General features: G+C 34.7%; 2 protein-coding genes across 2 annotated transcripts in view; one reads left to right on the plus strand and one right to left on the minus strand.

Moving 5' to 3' along the window:
• Nucleotides 1-3,430: 3,430 nt before the first annotated feature.
• Nucleotides 3,431-5,209, minus strand: LOC119838546. The gene is made up of 2 exons (XM_038364524.1): nucleotides 5,086-5,209; nucleotides 3,431-4,080 (listed from the first exon to the last, which is right to left on the minus strand). The coding sequence occupies exons 1-2, from the start codon at nucleotides 5,096-5,098 to the stop codon at nucleotides 3,620-3,622; spliced, it is 474 nt and encodes a 157-aa protein (XP_038220452.1). The 5' UTR covers nucleotides 5,099-5,209; the 3' UTR covers nucleotides 3,431-3,619.
• A 10,269-nt stretch (nucleotides 5,210-15,478) lies between these two features.
• Nucleotides 15,479-25,407, plus strand: part of LOC119838484 — a 34,444-nt gene continuing 24,515 nt past the window's right edge. The window contains exon 1 of the mRNA XM_038364433.1: nucleotides 15,479-15,774. The gene's annotated coding sequence lies outside the window, so the exon portion shown is untranslated. The remainder of the gene's footprint in view (nucleotides 15,775-25,407) is intronic.

The following is a 25,407-nucleotide window of genomic DNA, read 5'->3' on the forward strand; positions in this document are numbered from 1 at the left end:
GACAGATTCGAAATTCAAATGTAATATTTTTTTATAATTAAGTGTAACAGTATTTATGGCCAGACTAAGTATAATGATGACATTTTTATGTTTTATTGTATTTTTTTATACTACTTAATACAAGCTAGAAATTATTTAATTACTTATAAATATTTTTATCCTAGTTGTTATTTTGAAGTTAGCCCCTTTGACAACTTCTGGATATGATCTGTTAGCTAATCAGCGTAAATCTAAAGAAATCTCAAAGGTCTGACTGACATAGTGATCTATCAACGCACAGTCCAAACCGGTGGACGGATCGGGCTGAAATTTGGCATGCAGATAGTTGTTATGATGTAGGCATCCGCTGAGAAAGAATTTTGATAAAATTCCCAAGGGGATAAACCAAGGATGAAAGTTTTGTAGTATAATTAGATTTCGTCCACGCGTGCAAAGTTGCAGGCAACAGCTAGTGACAAACAATACTTCAAAATTGTAAATTGTATTGACCTTCTTAATCAAGATGTTAATGTCATTTTTTCCAGTTGACTTCGCACTTCCCAGTAGCGGAAAGATCTGTATCTGCTTCAGTAGCCATCTGGAAATTCCATCAGGCATACGCGATCAATTCAGATTTTACTAGAATGTTCTAAACACGTAGAATAAGCGAGCAATATAAAACTCAATCTTTGTATTGAACCAAAAAAAAATATTAATAAATGAATTATGTACAATATTATTTTCTTTTATTCCATCCAACATTAACCCTGACGAACTGTCATTTAAAATGAGCTTCAAATAGGTTTTTACAGCATTATAGAACCAGCAGTTCGCCCAAGCTTTGATCATCCTACTAATCCTACTAATCCTACTAATATTATAAATGCAAAAGTTTGTAAGGATGTGTGTATGTTTGATGCTCTTTCACGCAAAAACTACTGAACCGATTGCAATGAAATTTGGTATATAGGCAGTTGGACAACTGGAATAACATATAGGCAACTTTTTATCTCGATATTCCTACGGGATACGGACTTACGCGGGTGAAAATGCGGGGCACAGCTAGTGTTACATATAAGTTAACCACTTAAGAGTAGACAAGGTTATAAGTAATAAGATATATAGGTAAATTAATAACATTCATATGAAATTCAAATAAGTATAGAATTCATATTAACATTCAGGTGAAAGAATGTTTTAAATCGGTAAAGTAATTCCTGAGATAAACGCATCATAGAAATAAACTCTTCATTTTCTATTGTATTATAGTATAATATATACTAGCTGTGACCCGCGGTTGAAACCGCGTAAGCGTGCTGCGTAACCGTATCCCGTAGGAATATCGGTATAAAAAGTGCCTATGTGTTATTTCAGTTGTCCAGCTATCAACGAAGCAAAATAGTATTATTATTCACCAATAGATGTCAGGGAAAAAAACACGAATAAAACACGAATATGACATTATTTCAGTTGTCCAGCTATCTACGAAGCAAAATAGTATTATTATACACCAATAGATGTCAGGAAAAAAAACACGAATAAAACAGGAATATGACATTTTCTAAAAAAAATTCCTAGCTAGATTGATTTATCGCCCCCGAAACCCCCTATATACTAAATTTCATGAAAATCGTTGGAGCCGATTCCGAGATTCCAATTATATTATATATATATATATAATATAAATCGATCTAGCTAGGAATCTTTTTTAGAATATGTCATATTCGTGTTTTATCGACTATGCATATACACTTGCGTAATTGATTGATTGATAAACTGTAAAAAATTAAGTATTTGTTTCTAATATAATATCAAGCTAATTGCACTCACGATTTTTTTCTTTAAATAACCAGTTCATATTTTTTTATTATTCTGTCGGTGAGATCGAAAAATATTATTCATATTTCATCATTTTATTAGTATGTAATTCGTACTTAAATATAATTTCCAAAAAGCACAATTTATAAAAAAAAACAAAAAAAAAAACATACCGAGCAAAGCTCGGTCATACAGGTACTATCTTTTTATTGAACTAGCACATGTACTAATTACAGGCGTCCATAAAATTTACTTAACATTTATACTAAGAGCACTTTTAACCAAAAAAATACATGAATTCACTTTTTGGAATTTATCTTAAAACACTTTTATTAGCTTCACCTGTATTTGTGTATGTAACCAACTCTTTCAGACTTGTTTTAGACACACTGTAGACGGATAGTTTAATAAATACTTTCTACACTTATCAAGGATTGGTGACAATACAATAATTTATGTTTTTTTATATCATAATCGGCAATGGGTCGCCTGATGGTAAGCGCTACCACCGCCTATGAACATTTGGAGAGGCGTGAGGTCAATTGCAGACCTTTCGCCTCTATAAATGGATTGCCGACTTTAATTGGGAAGGGATTAGAAAGGATTGATGAGAGAAATAAAGGAAAGGACTAGGAAAGGTATGGAAAAGGATATGGGTATACATAATTTTAATAGATTATCTTATTATCCTAATTAAGATCGACAGGATTAAATAATTTCCTTACGTATACTCTGTAAAATAAAAGAGATAGACAATTTAGTTGATTCGATCATTTATGCGTGTATTTTCTTACTCAAACTCAATCCATAGAGTGTACATAGTATTTTATTCAGTCTAGGGAACTAATTGAACTACAATTGTGTTACAATACCTTAAAATATATGACATATTAGGATTAAAAACGGAAAAAAGTATATGATATGATTCAGGAGATATATTAATTTGGTATTGTATTGAAAACATAATGCTTCAATTTTGATACGTTAGAAATATTATATCACAAATCTATACTAATTGTAAAGCTGAAGAGTTTATTTGTTTGATTGTTTGAACGCACTAATCTTGGGAACTATAGGTCCGATTTCAAAAATTCCTTCAATGTTAGATAGCCAATTTATTGAGGAAGGCTATAAAATATATACATGTACCACGGGCGAAGCCGGGGCGGACGTTTTTACGTTATAACAATGATTATTTACCGTCGATATTTCCAATATTGCATTGTTGTGTATTTGTTGTACTATTCACCAAGCAACATAGTATTACAATAGTGACTAATTTTTTTCATACAAACAATAGATTTGTATTAAATCGCATATCACTCCTGAGCGAAAATATTTATGCATGTGTGTATGCCGCCCTGTGTACCGAAAGAGCCCTCCGAGACCGATGATTGGTTGATTGTTATAATGTATGCGTGCGACATGTAATCCCGTTATATAAAGAAAGAAGAAAGAAAATGCATTAATCTATACTAGTTAAGAATTAATACAAAGATTTTATGATAAAAAAGGTGTGTGTGCGATTCACACACGATAGAAGTGAAACTTCAGTAAATCGACAAAAGAATGAGATGAATGTATATAAAATATAAAATAGTAAGTATATTTCTGTCTCATTCTTTGTCGGCTTCATTCTACACATTTTTGTATTTGTGTCTCTTACCTGACGTTGTTTCCGTTGCATCAGCTTTGAAATCACAACGATTCTAAAGAAGTTTCACTTCAAAAAGAACTAAAATTAAATGTATAAAACGGATATTTAACCCGTGGTATGCATATCAAAGCAACTTATTCTCTGCTTCCTTTCAGTGGACAAATTTTAACAGTTACATATAATGCGATCCAACTTCTTGCGCGTGTTAAATAAATTCTTTCTCAATTTATAAACAATCTGATCAGCAATTTCATCACTCGCATCGGACAGTTCGATTTTTATACCGCGTTTAATTTCATCGAACGTAGCATCCGGAATTCCGTCGTTGATGACCTCTTTCTCTTCTATTTTCTTACTTATCAATATGTCGTGTAGATCTTTGGCGAAATCCTGCAAAAACACCTCCAGTGTGACCTTCACAGTTTCCATATCGTCTACTGTTAGGTTGTTGTGTTGTAATTTCACATATTCCGCCATCATATTCTTGAAATTTGACGTGTACGTCAGTACATTTGCGTCTCTTTCTATGTCTTCAAAGTTGGGCGTCACTTCTGTTATGTCTGCATCGAGATCAGTTACGGGTAGGCCGGTAGTTGTTAAGAATGTTGCTAGCAGAATTATGAACCCTGGAAGGATAAAATTAATGATTTTTACAGAATGTTAGATAGTTTTTCGGCCTGTCGCCACATATTTGCGCCAATGATTCTGTTCAGAACTCTTATAGTATTTTATAGACATACTCTGTATGTTTGCATATGCGAATCAAATAATAGCTTATTTATTTAACTACACAAATTTATATCATATTTATTTACATATTATATTCTTTATTCAATATTTATTACTGAATCATTACGTCTGTGCAGCCACCAGGTCTCCTGTGAAAATCAGTGAGATAAATACGAAAGTTTGTAAGGATGTGTGTGTGTTTGTTGCACTTTCACGCAAAAACTACTGATCCCATTGCAATAAAATTTGGTACGTAGACAGCTGGACAACTGGAATAACATATGGGCAACTTTTTGTGCCGATATTCCTACGGGATACGGACTTACGCAGGTGAAACCGCGAGGCGCAGCTATTCTATATATATTACATTGTATTAAATAATTATGATTCGATACAATTGCCAATCTTACACTGAGCCAACCTTTAAAAACACACCAGCAACTATCCTTATCAATGATGGAAATGCATTTTATTGAATACTGAACGCACCCGTCAAAGACACTTTTAGACGACTTCTTTCTATGTCATGAAACACATTTTATAGCTTAAAAATTTGTGGATATTAACCTTAAACTTATTAAACAATAAATATCGAGACGGACTTCACTTTTTTTTACTTTTAACGAAAGCTGATTTTTATTTTACAACTTATTTTTTACAAATAAAGTTACAAATTCCCTGGGGGGAATTCCCTACTAATATTATAAACACGATAGTTTGTATGGATGTATCTCTTTTACGCGAAAATATCGTATCTGTGTGAAACTTGGAACAGACATAGATTATAGTCTAGGTTAGCACATAGTTATTACCCGGGTACCACGCGAGTGACGCCGCGGGTTTCAACTAGTTTATAATATTAGTAAGGATAATTGATCCTGGTATAAATATAAAGGACTTACACATGGCGGCCATTATAGCAAGATGTACAACGCTTGAAGTCACAGTGGGCCAATTTTATAATTCAGACACTTTGCTGAAGAACGGCGGTATGCGAGAGTGGGATAAGTATCTTTTCTTTTCCTCAACCGACTCCAAAAAAGTAGGTTATCGATTCGATTGCACTTTTTGTGTTTGTTACCTCATAACTTTTTGCTGGGTGAGCCTATATTAATGATTCTTTTTTTTTTATTTTACAGTTTTTACTAACACAGGCTTTAGTTTCTTACCAACATAATTGTACGTATTCAACAGTTTTAATAAACACTCCATTATTCATTTATTTATTCGAAAGTTTAGTGCCTGCCATGTGGTCTCATATATGTTGTCAATAATAAGTTATAAGGCGACAAACAAAAAAAAAACACAATCGAATTGATAACCTTCTTTTTTGAAGGCGGTTGAAAATAAAATGCAACACACACGTTATGTAAGTCATTATTTAAACGTTCGTACTCTGTCACGTTTCCGCATAATGCGATCCATTCAATTTGTGTTTCTCTAAAGCAGACAATTGCATATAGTAAGAACATGTTTTAGATTTATTAAAGCGGAAATATATTGTTATACGTTTATTAGTAACAATTATTGTATAATATAGTGAAATATATAACATTTTCCGTTAATCTATACTAATATTATAATAGTGAAGTTTGTTTCTTTGTTTGATCGCTCTAATCTCAGGAACTACTGATTCGATATGAAAAATTCTTTCAGTGTCAGATAGCCCATTTATTGAGGAAGGCTATAGGCTATATGTACTACGGGCGAAGCCGGGCGGACCGCTAGTAAAGAATAATAATAAACCGATATAATTCATATATATTAAAAATTCTTATTATGACTAGAAAATATCTTCATAATGACTTAACATGAAGTTAATGCCTCTGATTGACCGCCTCTTTGGTAAAGTGGTTAACGCGTGAGCGTAGAACCGAGAGATCCTGGGTTCAATTCCCGGTGGGAACGCACAAAAAAGAAATGTCTCGGTCTGGCAGGACACAGAAGGTTGATCATCTACGTAATAAAAGAAGAAAATCGAAGATATAAATAAAAGAAAAAAAAAGTAAAGTAAATCGATCAGTGAAACAGATGTACATCATCTGCCCCATACCCCACTGGGGGACACGGGACTCCACGTTTTTTTTTTAATGCCTCTAGTCTGGAAAAGAATTCATTCAGCTATAAGACCGCCTTGTGAATATATGTAATTTCTAAATGTATAATACCCGCGAAAAATCAAACACAGGAAAATATAATGTATATAATATGTATAAGCTATAATATTATAGTAAAGTTTCACTTTACTAATATATAGCTTATAAATATAGGGCATAGGCTACTATGTTTCTAATAATCAACGCCTGAATGGTTTGAAAACCAGTCGTAATGTAGTTTATAGGTACCATTTTACCATGTGCGCAAGAAACAACTAATCACTACATAGTATGAAACAAAGTCGCTTTCTCCGTCCCTATGTCCGTATGTATGCTTAAATCTTTAAAGCTACGCAACGGATTCTCATGGGATTTTTTTAAATAGATAGAGTAATTAGGAAGGTTTATATGTATAGATAGAAAGAAAGAAAATACGTTTATTATGACACACAGATAAATATAACAAAGTAATAAATATAGTTAAAATATATATGTGCCTTAATTAGGCCCGCGACTCAGCGTACTGAGACTGATTTCCAGTGGATGCCTTATGCCTTATTGACATCTATTACTATAATAACATATATTACTATTCCGTATAATAACATATATTACTATTCCGAACAAACGCGTGCGAAGCCGCGGACAAAAGCTTATATTACCATATAAACATCTTCGCCGAGTCCCTACGCATAGTTAAAAATCCATACTTACACATTACATGACGTGCGACATTTCGACAGATCAATCGTGCGGGGGGCGAGGGGCGAAGCGAAGCCCGAGTTACAGCCGCCATCTTATTAGTCGCTCGGGACACGTCCTTGGGGGCTGTCGCGCGCACGTTTCATGTGGACGATATTATTAAAAGTGATCTAATTGCGTCACAAAAATGGTGCACACCACTTGTGCTGTGAGGGAGTGCTACACGTCGTCTCGCATTAATAAAGACCTGCGGTTTCATCAATTCCCGCACTCCGAAGAGAGGTAAATCTACATTGATATTATAAGGAGGGAACTTTATGTTTGTAAAGTTTTCACGCAAAACTATATCACTGATTCCAAAAATTTAGGACAGTTTCAACTTCACAGAGAGACTATAAGCTATCTTAATATTATAAAACTGAGAAGTTTGTTTGTTTGTTCGGTTGAAACTCAGGAACTACGGGTCCGATTTGAAAAATTCTTTCAGTGTTAAATAGCACATTTATTGAGGAAGGTTGTAGGCTATGTATGTATGTACCACGGACGAAGCCGGGGCAAACAGCTAGTATGAATAATATGATATTATATGTGTACATTTTGAAATAAAACTGATTTTATTCGTAGGCAAAAACAACTATAGCAAACAAAATGGCGGACGTTAGATAATGCTAATATTATAAACATGTATGTTTGTATGGATGTGTTATGCACTATCATACGAAAACCACTGAACGGATTTGGATGAAACTTGACAGCGATGTAGCTACGCCTCAGAATAACGCGTGAGCTATAGGAACACTTGGACCGCCTCCTTGGTACAGTGGTAAACGCGTGAGCGTAGAACCGAGAGGTCCTGGGTTCGATTCCCGGTGGGGACAATAAACAAATGTCTCGGTCTGACAGGACACAGAAGGCTGATCACCTACTTGCCCATAAAGAAAATCGATCAGTGAAACAGATGTATATCATCTGCCCCATACCCCAGTAGGGGACACGGGACTTCACTTTTATATGAACACTTGCTTTTGCCTGTGGGTTCGTGCGATAGCACGCCCGTTCGCCCGGGAGAAAACGTACGGCGTAACTAGTCTTAACAAAAGGCGTTATTACCCCCGCCCCTCATCCGTACCTACCTACCACGATAAAGTTCATGGGGGTTGTGTACACACAGTGAAGCAATTACGACAGTCGTTTATAAAGAATTATCACAAATCTATCTATAAAATCTTATATATAAAATTCTCGTGTCACAATGTTAGTCTCTATACTCCTCCGAAACGGCTTGACCGATTCCTCTGAAATTTGGTAAGCATATTGGGTAGGTCTGAGAATCGGCTAACATCTATTTTTCATACCACTAAACGATAAGAGTAAGGCAGAACAGCGTTTACCGGGTGCAGCTAGTATCTATATATATCTACATATCTTATATCTTTAAACGAGCAACTCTTATAGGTATAATTTAGTATATAGGGCGTTTCGGGGGCGATAAATCGATCTAGCTAGGAATCTTTTTTAGAAAATGTCAAATTCGTGTTTTATTCGTGTTTTACGTCTTTCACGCAAACGCAACTACTGAACCGATTGCAATGAAATTTGCTTCATAGATAGCTGGACAATTGAAATAACACATAGTCACTTTTTATACCGATATTCCTACGGGATACGGACTTACGCGGTTTCAACCGCGGGTCACAGCTAGTATATATTATTGATTCTGTATATATGTTAACGAGAAATTTATAGATACGTATAATATCACAATGGTAGTTATAATACTCCCCCGGAACGGATGGATTTTTATGAAATTTTGTGTGCTTATTGGGTGGGTGTGAGAATCGGCTAACATCTATTTTCGTTCTTCTAAATAATAACAATAAGGCAGAGCGTCAATTTCTTATGAATTTTAAACCTATATTCATATAATTAAATTATATTCATTTTTAAAGTTTTAAGTTAATTCAAACAACATTGTTTGACTGTTATCCTATTAATATTATAAATGCGAAAGTTTGTATGGATGTATGGATGTATGGATGTTTGTTACTCTTTCACGTAAAAACTACTGAACCAATTGCAATGGAATTTGGTACGTAGACAGCTGGATAACTGGAATAACATATAGGCAACTTTTTATCCCGATATTCCTACGGGATACGGACTTACGCGGGTGAAACCGCGGGGCGCAACTAGTTTTGATATATAAACTGACTTTACAGCATAGATAATATAATATTTAGCTTAGATTTATTCACTTAAAAAAATAAAAAGATACATATACTAGCAAAAATCTATCATATCCTATCCTATTAATATTATAAATGCGAAAGTTTGTAAGGGTGTGTGTGTGTTTGTTGCTCTTTCACGCAAAAACTACTGAACCGATTGCAATAAAATTTGGAACGTAGACAGCTGGACAACTGGATTAACACATGGGCAACTTTTTATCCCGATATTCCTACGGGATACGTATCTGTCATAATTTTATTTCTTCATTACGAATATTCACCGCAAAGCAAAAAGGATAGATACAAAATTATTTAATTGCCTTTGTATTAGTGCAGAATGTTCGTGCCAATTAATGATTTCATTAAATAATCTTTAATTAGTTATAATTCATCGATTTTTTCTGATGATAATTATATGATTTTCGATGTAAAAACTTTCGGTGTAGATTTTATCTCCCTGAATTTAGGGAGAATGCCGCAAGAGGCCACGATTGTATATAACTTTTACATTTTAATATATTATATGATCGAGAGGAATTTTCTGAAAAAAAAGAATACCAAAGCGAATTTTTAATAAGATAGCAGGACTAAAGAGATTTTATAAAATCTGTATTTCGCTGGTCCTTTTCCCCATGCCTGGCAGAGATCACTGCATAGTGAAAAAGCCGCCCATTGTACTGTATCAGTTTAATGTCTAAATATTTATTTTGTTTTTATTTTAGTTAGGGTAGGTACAATAGAGTGTTATATTAAAAAATTAAATGGTATATAAATAAAATAAAATAGAAATGAAATATCAAAGTAAATATTCTATTTATTTTTAAGAAAGGACAAGGATAGATCAAGTACGAGAAATGGCGTCCTTTTTTGATGAAACCTTGCTTTTTTATCTATAGTACTGTTTTAAAACAAACTGTCTGTGATATGTATACTAAACTCAGTCTGACCTGAACCTTCCATGTTTAAATCCGAATACATTTTCCGAAAATGATATAACCTTGATATCTGATAACCTGATTTTAATGGAGAAAATCTAATTTCTTTAATAAAATTACTTAAGTGGACTATTTAATAATACGGTATTTTATTATTTCAGGTGCAAGTTATGGATAGAAGCGTGTGGTAGACCCGATTTGGTTGGCAGAACTTCGGAAAGTCTGAAAAACACATACATTTGCAGCTTACATTTCGAATTATGCATGTATGGGAGAAGATCACTCAAGAAAACGGCCACACCAACTCTACTCCTACCTACCAAAGATACGATCCACACACAGACCGACAGTAAAGACAAAATTTTAAATATCGTCGTGCTGAACAACCCTCAACGTCACATGCACACGCAGGTGACTCAAAAACCCTACATAGCAGCTGTATGTTCGTTGCAACATTCAGAAGACATCGACATGGATAAATGTATAGCCAAAGATAAAAGTTCACAGACACCCGGATTAACAGATCCACGAGAAAGAAGACATAAAAAACAATTGAACACAGCAAGCAAACGGTTACGATTCAGCCACAAATCTCAAGATGTTGGCGTGGAACGATTTTGGAAGGGTTGTGACAATTTCTTATCTCCTAAATTAAGCGCTATTGTAAAAGCTCAGATGCAGTTAAAACAACATTGTATGAACAATAGATACAGCAGGGATTTTAAATTGTTTTGTTTAAACATATATCGCAGTAGTCCATTAGCATATAGATTCTTATCGAAAATAGTATCCTTACCATCTAAGTCAAGTTTAACCAACATGTACCTTCCGACAGTTCAATTTAACGAACTAATGTGGGATGCTATAAGCGCTACAGTCAAGCACATGTCATTGTCAGAAAAGGAATGTATGCTATGTATGGATGAGATGTATCTTAAATTAAATGACCATACCAAGGAAGATAAAATATTTCGATTACATGATTTGAAAGGGCACCAGAATCCTTTAGCAAGATATGCTTTGACATTGATGCTTCGAGGCATAACATCGGAATGGAAGCTGCCTATTGGCTTTTCCTTTATCACCAGCTGTATAACAGATCAAAACAGAGAGAACCAATTGATTACATGGATTATGAATACTGCGAGACGTCTTTTGCAACTTGGTTTTAATATTCGAGCTTTTTTATCCGATTTAGGCTCAAATTTTTTAGCTTTCTCAAAATCATTGGGGATATCTGAGAGAAACTCGTGTTTCGAAATCGAGGGCCATACAATATACTATATGTTCGATGTTCCACCCTTGATTAAATGTGTTAGGAATGCCTTAATTAATTATGACTTTGAGTTCGATGGTGGACTTGCTCAGTGGAAAGATATAGTTAACATGTATGAGAGAGACAAAACAGAAGATAACAGGTTTGCGCCTCATTTAAGTGACGCTCACGTACACCCAAACAGATTCCAAAGACAGAAAATACGATTTGCTATCCAGATCTTTAGTTATTCTGTAGTAGCAGCTTTGAGAAATTATAAACTCTCTGGGACTGTACAAATAGCTGATGGTACGTTAAATTTTGTTGAAACAATGACCGACCTTTTCGATTTATTGAATTCAACTAATGTAACCTCATCGAACCTGTACACGGGTACGAATGCCCAAGAAGCATTGCTAGAAAGATCCCAACATCTGCTCAGTAGCATTAAAGTTAAGAGTAAAAGAAACGGACGTGATGTTACCAGTATCATAAAACGCCTAAACGCTTTCAACGTGACCATAAATTCAATCCGACAGCTATGTTCAGATATGAAGTCTGAAGGATATGACTGTATACTCACAAGGAGACTTAACAATGACTGCTTGGAAACATTTTTTGGACTAGTGAGGCAGTCTTGTGGAAAATGTGGAAAACCGACAAGTCTGGAATACACGAGAGCATTTCAAAAGCATTTCATGTGCCAGATTTTAAATTTATCAGACGCTACAAATCGCACCGAGGATTTTGACGGCATGCTTTCGCAATTTGTGAAATTTGGCAAAAATACACCTGTTAAATCAACCCAGGTCCATCGCAAGCGAAATAAAAGAATTATGTGATACTAGCGTATATCTATGAAAAAGAAACTCTAATAGCCGTTTTGTATTTTTAAAGATCTAAGCGTCCATACATATATAGAGACAGACGCGGGAAGCGACTTTGCATTATACTATGCTAGTGAAATTGTTTCATCAGGACTGCAGCCATTGACCGCGAAGTAAATTACGACCACCACCATCACCATCATCAGCCCTTATATGTTCCCACTGCTCGCTGCCGCCATAATCCAGCACGCTGGCCAAGTGCGGGTTGGCAGATGTCACATGTCGTCGAACTTTTTGATTCTCGGACGTGCCGGTTTCCTCACGATGTTTTTTTCCTTCACCGTTTTAAGCAGTGGTGATGTTATCTACATGCGCAGATAAATTTAAAAATCAATTTAATTCCTGCACGCTCGCCCAATCCCGACTTATCGTATTTGAAGTCCCAGGTTCTCACCACTGAGAAGTAAATTACACTTCATCTTAATTTAATGGAGAAAAAGAAAAAGTATGTGTCCACTTAGCCAGAGCTCAAACATAGGCAATATAACCCTAAATGACTTTCTATACACAACAAAGCCTTCAGCGATGGGTGGACAAGAAGCAATGGGCCCACACCAGTTGGAAGGGCCTCTGCTGACAATGCAAAGTGGAGTACATGTTTGCATTCCCTTCTGAAGCTTACGTAGCCATGATTTCCAGGTCCCTCCGGGTGGTTTTTTTTATGTTATCTTCACAAGATTGTTAAACTTGTTCCAGCCGGTTGGAATGTTCAATGACAAACACACACGCGTGCTTTTTTACATACTTAAATAAATTATTGTCTTTTACGATATTGACTTTTATTGCGTTGTGGCAACCCTAGCACATATATCACACTTCGCGGCATTTTCTGGTTGTTTTAAGCTTCTTCTACGAAATTAAAGTAATTATAGTGCTACTAGCAGCGCCCCGCAGTTTCACCCGCGTAAGTCCGTATCCCGTAGGAATATCGGGACAAAAAGTTGCTTATATGTTATTTCAGTTGTCCAACTGTCTACGTGCCAAATTTGATTGCATTTGGTTCAGTAGTTTTTGCGTGAAAGAGCAACAAACACACACACATTCTTACAAACTTTCGCATTTATAATATTACATAGTAGGATAGAAAAACAAATTTGTAAACAAATTTATGACATAATTTTGCGATGTGAAACCTTATACAGTTTGTAACAACGTTCACAATCGCATAAACACCGTTTGGACCATTTGCAAGGAAGACAAAAGATGTGCCTACATAAACCGGTTCCTTATCTAGTCATAGCACAGAATAATAAGTAGTCATAGCGAACAAATATTTCATTTTCATTTATTTATTACATACATACATTTTTGACATTTTTAAATTTACAATTTATAGCAATTACAATTTAGTTTATATAAACGGTTTGTCTTACATATATTTTTAAAGTTTACATATATAAAGCCGATGTTTCCCTAGCTAGATTGAAGGGCAACCTGTGTTTAGGAGAAACAGCTTGCTTCTAAAGTAGATATTCTATACAATGTACTGTTTATTTATTTTAATACGAGCTGCGTCCTGCGGTTTCAGCCGCGTAAGTCCATATCTCGTAGGAATATTGGGATAAAAAGTTGCCTATGTGTTATTCCAATTGTCCTGCTATCTACGTAGCAAATGTCATTGCAATTGTAATAGATTTTGCGTGAAAGAGTAACAGACATGCATACACATAGACATAGATCCTCACAAACTTTCGCATTTATAATATTAGTAGGATAATATTAAACCAGTTTGCGCCCGACAGTATGCGTCATTAAGAATTGAAAGGAAAAATTTTTTCCATGTCTGCTAAAAACTATATGGAACCAGCGGTCCGATCCGACTTTGCCCGTGGTACATATATAGCCTAAAGCCTTCCTCAATAAATGGACTATCTAAAACTGAAAGGATTTTTCAAAACGGACCAGTAGTTCCTGAGTTCAAACAAACAAACAAACAAACGCTACAGCTTTTTAATATTTGTAAGTATAGATTAGCTGTGTCGCACGGTTGCACCCGCGCTGTGTGTTATTCTGGTGAGAAGGTCATCAATACCCTTCAAACTTACGCGGGTGAAACCGCGGGGCGCAGCCAGTAATGAATATACATCTAAATTCCTAACAAATACATTCAACCATATTTATTAACTCCATAAACTCAACCATTGTTAGAATTTCAATCATTCTATTAGCATATAATTGCCGCTATATGAAAAACATAAAATATATACAACCTTGTATTTTTATCATTTCCAAGAATTTTAATTACTTATGGCAATACAATACTGCGACGCTTTTATTTCAGATAGCAATCATTGAAAAGCTGTTTACACGGAGCGATTTACTTAATAATGTTATATTATGTGAGATATTTTTAAAGGATAATAATAATTTGATCACATTTTTTCAATTCGTAATCAAGTTTTCTATTCTTAAAAATTTCACAAAAAAATTAAATTATTTGAAAGAAAAACATTCAAAATCAATACAGACAATTTACAAATACAAAGCAATACACAAAAGCAAAATCTAACTATTTTCTTTCTTATTCTTGGATCAAGGACTTACATTAAATATACAAAATTTAATTGAAATCTTACATATAACAATTAATACAACTACAATTAATTGTTGCAATGTTTTGGTAATAATGTCACATAAGTATATTGCTATTTTATATGTGGTAAGTGTTTGTGATTTTCTAGTACTTTTTACCACTGGATGGGAATCGAAAATATATAGCATACAGTACCAAAGAAGATCACACTTGAACACTAAATTTTACGTCTGGGTGTCTCCCTTGGCGCATGAACTATTGATTTTTCGATGTAAATCGACGTATTACCATACCTTAATTATGGTTTATTATTCGTTTGCCATTATATTAAATATTTATATACTTTCGTTATCACAGTGCGTAAATACCTAACTGTCAGGGCCCTACTACCTGTAGGAATTACGTATTATTTCTGTACAATTTTTTTATGAAATAAATAAATGGCCAGATTTAGAAGTAATAATTTGAAGAACATTAAAAAATTTATTGCATTTAAAAACTAACCAATTATCATTTTTTTTTGTATAACTACATAAAATAACTATTTAGTTGCTAAAATAAGTTGACTTATGGTGTATATTACATAATAATTTAATTCGCATAGTATAACGTTATCGTATAATGTAAAAATCTTGTCGTATCAACTGTCACTGTCATATTGTAGGCCATTTTGTTTTGTTGATAGAGCGGACTCGGACATGAGTCAATTCAAAGTCAACTACTTGTCGAGATCGCGTGACGGTGAATGTTGTGCTTATGCGCAGCATAAGCCATAAGCCAAAGTGTGGCGATAAAAGTTTTTAAAGTATTTGTACTTTTACATAAAAACTAGCACGCGTATATCACGCACAGTGTAGTGTAATAAGTGAAAGTGCGAAACTTGGTGTGGTGTTTTCTTTGCAAAAAATATCTGCATTATCCGACGTCAGGCTGCCCATATTATCAATTGTACTTGGTAAATATTTTCCTTGTGTTTTGTTCTTGTACATAATAAGTTTTAAAATGTGTTATCTGTATTTTATATTCCAATTACGCTGGTTCGAAATTCAAAATGCATGGCGGTATTTTGGAAGGAATGCTACTAAGTAGGTAATGACAGACGTAAGCGATAAAATTAGCACATAACATGTGAATATTTATTTATTGTTAAAAAGTGTTTTTTTATTTACTTTATCTGTGTGTAACTGACACATTAAGATTCAATTTAGACCCACTATAAATGAACAGATTTCATTCTAACTTTGTACACTTAGAAATATCACTGACAATAATAAAATTATTATCCAGTGTTTATCTTGATTTGAATTGCCAGATTTAATTAAATTGGTTGCATACACTCGGCATAGAAGCAAGTGAGACAATTTATGAGTCTTTTATGAAAGTGTGTTATTTCTTTTGTACTATATGTGTTTCCTTAAAAGTTTACATATTATATATATGTATACTAGCATACTATACTATATATATACTAGCATGCACGGCTTCGCACGTGGTTCATACATAGCCTATGTCACTCAGTGAATGCAGCTTTGTAATGGAAGAATTTTTGAAATTGCTCTATAGGTTTTTGCTTGAAAACATTACAAACATACAAAGATACAGAAGTTTCCTCTGTATATTACTGTAGATGCCGATGAGATTGCAGTACGTATATAGAAAGTACTCTGTAGGTTACAAGCTATCTGCATAACAAATTTGAGTTGACGGAAAATTTACATGAAGGGACGATAACACACTTTAAACTTCTTGTCAACATCTTAAACGTAGTGAAACAGTGTTTGTAACTGAAGTCTAGATTCCCTTGACTGATTTTTATATTTTCTTCTAAATAAGAGTGTTTAAAGTGATTTTTTTCTGAGATTAATCTAATCCTACTAATATTATAAGTGCGAAACTTGCGTCAGGATGGATGTGTATGTATATTTGTTATTATTTCACGCAAAAACTACTGAACCGATTGCAATGAAATTTGGTACATAGATAGCTGGACAACTAGAAAAACACATAGGCAACATTTTATCCCGATATTTCTATGGTAAACATGCTTATGCGGGTGAAACAGCTAGTATAATAATATACTGTTTTGGCTAGCTGGAAGAGATGGTACTAATAAGGTCACATATTGTGAAATTTGAATGTTATATTATTTCTTTTGAGTGTTTAAAATAGAGTATCATTACATATACAGTATTCTATACAGTTAAGTGACGAGGGTGGTGAAAACATCGTGAATATTGCTAGGGTAAAAAAAGAATAAATAAATAACACTATTACACTAATTTTATAAATGTGAAAGTATCTTTGTTTGTATGTTTGGCCGTCAATCATGCTGAAACTACTGAATGAATTTTGATGTGATTTGGTATAGTTTGGGTATGAGCTGATTTGGGTGATAGGTTCTTATCTCGATTAAATGCTCCCTTGGTTTAAATGGGAATTTCAATATCTGGGAGGATCCAGGATGTGTATCTTGACTTCTATATTGAGTAGAATAAATAAATAAACTGCTTTTCTTTGTTAATTGCTACAGCTGAAAGATAGACTTCATCAATATCCAGTGTAATTTAAAAACTTATTATCAACTAGCGGTCCACCCCGGCTTCACCTTTGATACATATATAGCCTATAGCCTTCCACAATAAATGGGCTATATATCACTGAAAGAATTCTTCAAATCGGACCAGTAGTTCCTGAGATAAGTGCGTTTAAACAAACTCTTCAGCTTTATAATATTAGTATAGTATAAAGGTCATCAAAATTGTCAGAGAATCTTTGAATAGAAGATACATTGAAATAGACACCATATTTTGTGGCAGGAATGTTTAGTCTATGATATTTCAGATTAGAAACTGCTGTATAATGAATAGGCAAAGTTTAGTTACGGGAAATCTTTTATATTAATTTTTTTTTTATAGTCTAGTTGTTTATGGTACATCAACGATTACAGACATAATGCTATTTCCTCTTTTGAGTATCAGAAAATGTTATGTTAACACAATTTTATACCCAAATTTGAAACTATCAAGTAAACAGCGGAAGTCGTGGTTTGTTGCAATAACAGGATACACTGTGATAATTATAGTGTTGGATATATCTTTAAAAGCAATGATGGCTCTGTGGTGAGGACCTCGGACTTCAAAATCGATAAGTCGGGGTTCGAGACCAGGCGAGTGTAACATCACCACTACTTGAAACGGTGAAGGAAAACATCCTGAGAAAACCGGCATGTCCGAGAATCAAAAATTCGACGTCATGTGACATCTGCCAACCCGCACTTGGCCAGCGTGGTAGATTATAGCCTAAACCCTCATAGGAGGCCTGTGTCCCAGCAGTGGGAACATATATGGCCTGATGATGATGATGATGACATATCTTTAAATGTGTGTATTTAATTAATAATGATGATGTAATAAATATTAAAAGAGCGATAAAAGCTTGTTCCACTTCTGTTATCTGCGGTTTTATTTTATACAATGTAACACATTAACATTATTTTTCGCAAATTATTACGACATTTGTTTAACAAAATAAGGTTTATAATATCTTATAAAATACTACTGTTGGTGGTGCTTATATGAAAAACATGTTTTATGCGGTTACAATATCTTCTATTTTTCACCGACTTAAATAATTAAGGTTATCAATTTGTTAATTTTTTTGTGTTTGTTTTCTTTCGACTGGGTGAACCGATTTTGATGATGCTTTTTTCAATTTATACTACAGACATTGCGTTACATGAATTATGTAGGTACATTTGAGAATTGTGGTTTTATTTTTAAACAACGATCCCTGTGCTAGGCTACAGTGTTACAGGGTTAACCCGTCCGTCCATATATTAAGACATACATATATAATTAATTTCAATCAGGTCTAATTCTGACAATTGACAATTAAAATTATTTTATCGAAAATGCTAAGGTCACTGTTCCTTCTATCTAATTTATTTATTTATTTATTTATGCTTTATTGATTTAAAATAATTACAAATTGAGACTTAGCCTAGGGAACATTACAGTTTGTAAGCACGTGTGTGTTTGTTGCTCTTTCACGCAAAAACTACTAAACCAATTCCAATGTAATTTTGCACGTCAGACAGCTGGACAACTGGAATAACATATAGGCAACTTTTTACCTCGATATTCCTACGGGATACAGACTTACGCGGGTGAAGCCGCGGAGCGCAGCTAGTACACAAACATATCGTGATTCCGAAGCAAAACGTACTTGTCGAATTTATCTTTCATAATTAATTAAGATAAAGACGCGGATGGAGTGAGTCAGTGCTGTTTTAAATATCGATACTAAAAAAAGATAATTATTTAACTCGTATTTTTTTTTTCCCACTGATAATCAGCGCTGCACATTACAGCGCTGAGTAGTTACCCTTTTTATCACCATACCGATTAGTCATAAATCCACCTTTTTGAAGTGAAACTTCTTTAGAATCGTTGTGATTTCAAACCTGATGCAACGGAAAAACGACAGGTAAGAGACACAAATACAGAAATGTGTAGAATGAAGCCGGCAAAGAATGAGACAGAAATATACATACTATTTTATCTTAATATATAAAATTCTCGTGTCACAGTTTTCGTTGCCATACTCCTCCGAAACGGCTTGACCGATTCTTATGAAATTTTGTGTGCATATCGGGTATGTTTGAGAATCGGCTAACATCTATTTTTCATAGCTCTAAATGATCAGAGTAAGGCAGAACAGCGTTTGCCGGGTGCAGCTAGTATTTTATATATATGCATCTCATTCTTTTGTCGATTTACTGAAGTTTCACTTCTATCGTGTTGAATCGCACACACACCTTTATTTTTTTATTTTAATTTCGTTAACATTATGTGATGTGAAATAAACATTCCTTCTATCTCCTTTTTTTCTTCTTTCACCACTCCCAGAACATTCCTTCAATCCCGTCGTCAACCTTTCCTTACACATACTCGTTAAAAGCATGCGCATGTGCAGAGGCACTATCTCTGCTCTGTTCACGGGCGGTGGTGATCGCTTACCATCAGACGAACCACCAGCTCAGTTGCCCGCTGTGACATAAAAAAGCAAATTTCTTTTTTGGAGTAGGCTGCATGTTTGCCAATCGGTTTGTTATTATGAATACACTAGCTATGCCCCGCGGTTTTACCCTCATGTTTTATAGACTGAACCTTCCTCAATAAGTGGTCTATCTAACACTGAAAGAATTTTTGAAATCGGACTAGTAGTTCATGAGATTAGCGCGTTCAACAAACTCTTGAGCTATCCTACTAGCTGCGCCCCACGGCTTCACCCGCATAAGGATCCTACTATCCTACTAATATTATAAATGCGAAAGTTTGTAAGGTAGTGTGCATATTTGTTAGTTCACGCAAAAACTGCTGTATCGATTGCAATGAAATTTGGTACGTAGACAGCTGGACAAGTGGAATAACATATAGGCAACTTTTTATCCCGATATTCCTACGGGATACGGACTTACGCGGGTGAAACCGCAGGGCGCAGCTAGTATTAAATATAGTTAAAAATAACAATGTTAAAATGCGATAAGAAACATCGTGCGGGGTTTACCTACCGATTATAGTAAACATTATCGAAAAAAAGATGTCCAAAAATAGTGTTTATTAAGTAATAACATGGAACTTATTACATGTTTTAATTGAATAGTAATACTAGTTGCGCCTGCGGTTTCACCCGCGTAAGTCCGTATCCCGTAGGAATATCGGGATAAAAAGTTGCCTATATGTTATTCCAGTTGTTCAGCTGTCTACGTACCAAATTTCATTGCAATCGGTTCAGTAGTTTTTGCGTGAAAGAGCAACAAACACAGACACATCCTTACAAACTTTCGCATTTATAATATTAGTAGGATAGTAGGATGTAATGTAAAACAAATACGGACGTGAAATATGTATTATATAATAGTAAATTGTTATAAATATAGTTAATTAAATTAATATTTTACATATAAAACAAGGAAAATACCATATATACATATATATTCTTCATATATAACATATGTGCAGACTAGAAAAACATTTTCCTTAACTTAAATGTATAACTTAGTATCACTTGGATACGTTAAGTAAGTTACTTTGATTTTAAGTTTTGTTAAGTTTGACGTCTACTTTATATATACAACTAGCTTTTGCCCGCGGCGACGCACGCGTTAATTTGTTGTAGTTAAATAGATGTTATTATACGTATAAATTTTCCTCTTGAATCGCTCTATATATTAAAAAAACCCTATCAAAATTCGTTTTGTAGTTTTAAAGATTTAAGCATACAAAGGGACATAGGGACAGAAAATGAGAGTTTTTTTATATTATGTAGCGATGTAATAGGAGAGATTTGGGTGATTTTTTATAGGTCAGTCAGTCTCAACTGGGCAACGCACAGTCCAAACTGCTGGACTGATCGGGATGAATTTTGGTATGCAGATAGATGTAATGACGTAGGGATTTGCTGAGAAAGGATTTTGATAAATTCTACCCCCAAGGGGACGGCTTTTAGCTATTTAATCTACACTAATATTATAAAGAGCAAACTTGTATGTTTGTAACTGTTTCACGCAAAACCATTGCACCAATTTCAATAATTCTTACACCATTAGATAGCTGCACTATCACTCAGAGACATAGGCTGTATATGTATCACAGGCGCAGCCGGGGCGAACAGTTAGTACATATAATATATAGAACAGTTATTTTATATTGAATTTCTTTTCATGGACAGTGCATCTCTATCAATCTAAATTTATAATGTAGTTATTTTTATTTGTTTTTTTTTGCGTTTATTATATATCTACCTCCTCTTCAGTTGGTTGCCTGGTAGAGATCACTTATTGTGTTAAGGCCGCCTTCTGTGCTGAATCTTTCTATTTGTTTAAGTATAAGTTTCGTTTTTGTTTTTTTTTTGTTGGCAGCATAATAAAGTGTTTAAGAAAAATCCCTTGTTGTTTTATATAAGAAAGGGACAGAGTATTGATTCGTTATGCAATACGATACATTGAAAGTTAAAAGTCAAGGGTTATGATTGGTGAGTCTATTGATATATCAGCTAGTATGTTCAATTATATTTGTAAATAACTAGCTGCGCCCCGCGGTTTCACCCGCGTTAGTCCGTATCTCGTTGGAATATCGGGATAAAAAGTTACCTATATGTTAATCCAGTTGTTCAGCTATCTACGTACCAAATTTATTGCAATCGGTTCAGGAGTTTTTGCGTGAAAGACTTACAAACACACACACATCCTTACAAACTTTCGCATTTATAATATTAGTAGGATAGGAAGTAGGATAGTAGGAGTAGGATACTTAGTTTAGGATACTAGGACTAGGATAGTAGGGGTAGGATTAGTAAGATAGGATATAAGAAAATTATCTAATTCCGGCGATCCCAATCAGGATAACGCGATAGACTCACGAAATTATTGTATCGTCACCGATCCTTAGTGTTCAGTTTGAATTAAATCCGTCCGATAAGTGACATAAAATCGGTTTTTAGCTGATACAAGTTAAGATACGATTAGAGAAGAGAATAATTTAGTTTTGTCTCTTTCACACTTGCAGTGTCTTAAACGAATTAATATACTCATCTCTTTTACTCATGCCGCGTAGTAAATTATAGAGGATTACGTGGAGTAACTTCTATGTTAGACTAGCTGTTGCCCGCAGCTTCGACCACGTGGTCAAATTTAGTTTTTATGGTACAACCTTCCACCCCCAATTTTATCCCCTTGGGGGTACAATTTGTCAAAATCCCATCTTAGCGGAATGCTACGTCATAACATCTATCTGCATGCCAAATTTCATTCCGATCCGTCCAGCGGTTTGGGCTGTGCGTTGATAGATCACTATGTCAGTCAGTCAGCCACCTTTGAGCTATATAAATTGAGATTTCGTCATATTGCTTTTTTATATCGTCATTATATCTTTACTTTTTGCGCTATCCCATAGATACATTAATCTATTTCCGCATGACAGACTAACAAACATACATACATTGTTACAAACTAATCGTACTAATATTATAAATGGGAAAGTTTGTAAGGATTTGTGTGTGTTTGATGCTCTTTCACGCAAAAACTACTCAACCGATTGCTAAGAAATTTGTTACGTAGATAGCTGAACAACTGGAATAACATATGAGCAACTTTTTATCCCGATATTCCTACGGGATACGGACTTACGCGGGTGAAACCGCGGGGCGCAGCTAATCTTTACACAATTACGATAGGACATTGCATACACTTGATAAACAACTCGTTACGCCTGGTTAATAAAACTCACAGTAGTAAGATATGGTTAAAACCATCAAACGGGCCACTAGCACTATTGAAACCAATGAATGACGTCATCCAGGCTACCTAAGCCTCGCCTAACCGGTCCGACCTGCGTCAGTCTCGTTAAAATTCATGCGTTTATAAGAATGTTTGCATTTTTTTTGCAAAACCTGTTGGGTTCTTGCGAAAACTTGCCAAGTGTCTTAATAAAAATGTATAATGAAAATGTGCATTAATAATTGGTGGCTCAGTGGTGAGGACCTCGGACTTCATATCGATAAGTCGGGGGTTCGAGACCGGGCGAGCGTGCAGGAAATAAATTGATTTTCCAATTTATCTGCGCATGTGGATAACATCACCACTGCTCAAATCGGTGAAGGAAAACATCGTGAGGGAACCGGCATTTCCGAGAATCAAAAGTTCGACGACATGTGACATCTGCCAACCCGCACTTGGCCAGCGTGGTGGATTATGGTCTGAACGCTCATAGGAGGCCTGTGTCCCAGCAGTGGGAACATATAAGGGATGATGATGATGACGATTATTATAAATGTGACACTTTGTCCGTCAATCACGCTGAAACTACTGAACAGATTTTGATCAAATTTGGTATACAGACAGGGTATGAGCTGATTTGGGTGATAGGATACTTTTTATCCCGATTAAATGCACCCTTGGGATACAACAGTAACATTTAATAAAATCGAGATGCAGTTGTAATATTAATTAACATTCTCATAGAAACACTTCTTAATCGTCAACTGGTTCAAAAGAAAATAACACACATAAATGATGAAATCAACTTCATTGTCTGTTATGTCATGTCATTTGCTAAGCCGATCCTAAGCAGGATAATAAAAACTCATGAAATTATTGCATTGTCACCGATCCTTGATAAGTGTACAAAGCTTAAATTAAATACGAAATTAAATCAAACATACAGTTTTAAAGGTTAATATAAAAAGACAATTAAACAAGCCCCTTTTTTTTCAGTATATAATATAATAAAAAAAATCGCGTTTAAAATCCGTTAAAAACGTCTTTAATTTCTAAATGTATAATACTCGCGTAAGGTCAAACACAAGGAAATATTAAAACGAGTTTGTGGAGCGCTGGCGCATCATAAGATAATCCGTTTGTCACCGTGACTGTGGCTTTTTAAATGTCCACCATCTATAAGGAAGCGTCCATAAATTACGTGAGACATTTTTCAGGATTTTTTGACCCCCCCGCCCTCCTTGGTGAGATTTCGTGAGATTTTCCTTAACTCTCTCCCCCCCTTTCCCAAATCTCACGTGAGATTTTTTGAAATATATTTTGACTATGAACCCATTGGATTCAAGAAAGGAAAAGAAAAAATCATCCGTCCGCGGGATTTAAAAGGATAAATAACAAATACTAATATATCAAGTTTTGACATATGTAAATTTTTCTAGAATTTTTCTTTTTACTCTAACTAAACTTTATTTTCACGGTTTTCTGTTAAAAAAAAATACGTGATATTTATTAAAACCCTCTCCCCCAAGTGAGATTTGGAAAGATTCCCCCCCCCCCTGCCTTAAACACCTCACGTAATTTATGGACGCCCCCTAACTGGTATTTAATTTACACGCTTTTTATTAGCTTCACCTGTATGTTTGTTTGTTTGTAACCGACTTCTTTGGGCGCGATTTTGACCCACTTTAAACGGCCAGATTTCGTTCAAACTTTGTAGATTTATTGAGGACCGATGACAATACACTAATTTGATAAAATTATTCCATTTTTCAATTTGCAAAATATGATAAAAGCGTGTTTTTTAGTTTTTTTTAAACTATTATAATATATTATTCTTTAGTACAGAGTATGCTTCATACAAGACGCTTCCTTGGTACAGTGGTAAACGCGTGAGCGTAGAACCGAGGGGTCCTGGGTTCGATTCCCGGTGGGGACAATAAAAAAAAAATGTCTCGGTCTGGCAGGACACAAAAGACTGATCACCTACTTGTCCATAAAGAAAATCGATCAGTGAAACAGATGTATATCATCTGCCCCATACCCCAGTAGGGGACACGGGACTTCACTTTATGCTTAATACAAGCTCATAATAACACGACAATAAAATCCTCTGATTATCTGTACAAAACGTGACATTGACAGAATCCGGCCTCAGTGGAATCGGGAGTTGCCATTTAGTAAAGAAAAAATGTCCACCATTTCATTCAAACCTAGTAGTTGTATACGTATCCGCTTCATACCTAGTCTTGCCATAAATATTGTAATAAAGAAAAAAGAAAATTGTTAACTGCAAATAACATTTATTACTTT

This window comes from Zerene cesonia, unplaced genomic scaffold (assembly GCF_012273895.1).
Source record: "Zerene cesonia ecotype Mississippi unplaced genomic scaffold, Zerene_cesonia_1.1 Zces_u003, whole genome shotgun sequence".
Taxonomy (NCBI): domain Eukaryota; kingdom Metazoa; phylum Arthropoda; class Insecta; order Lepidoptera; family Pieridae; genus Zerene; species Zerene cesonia.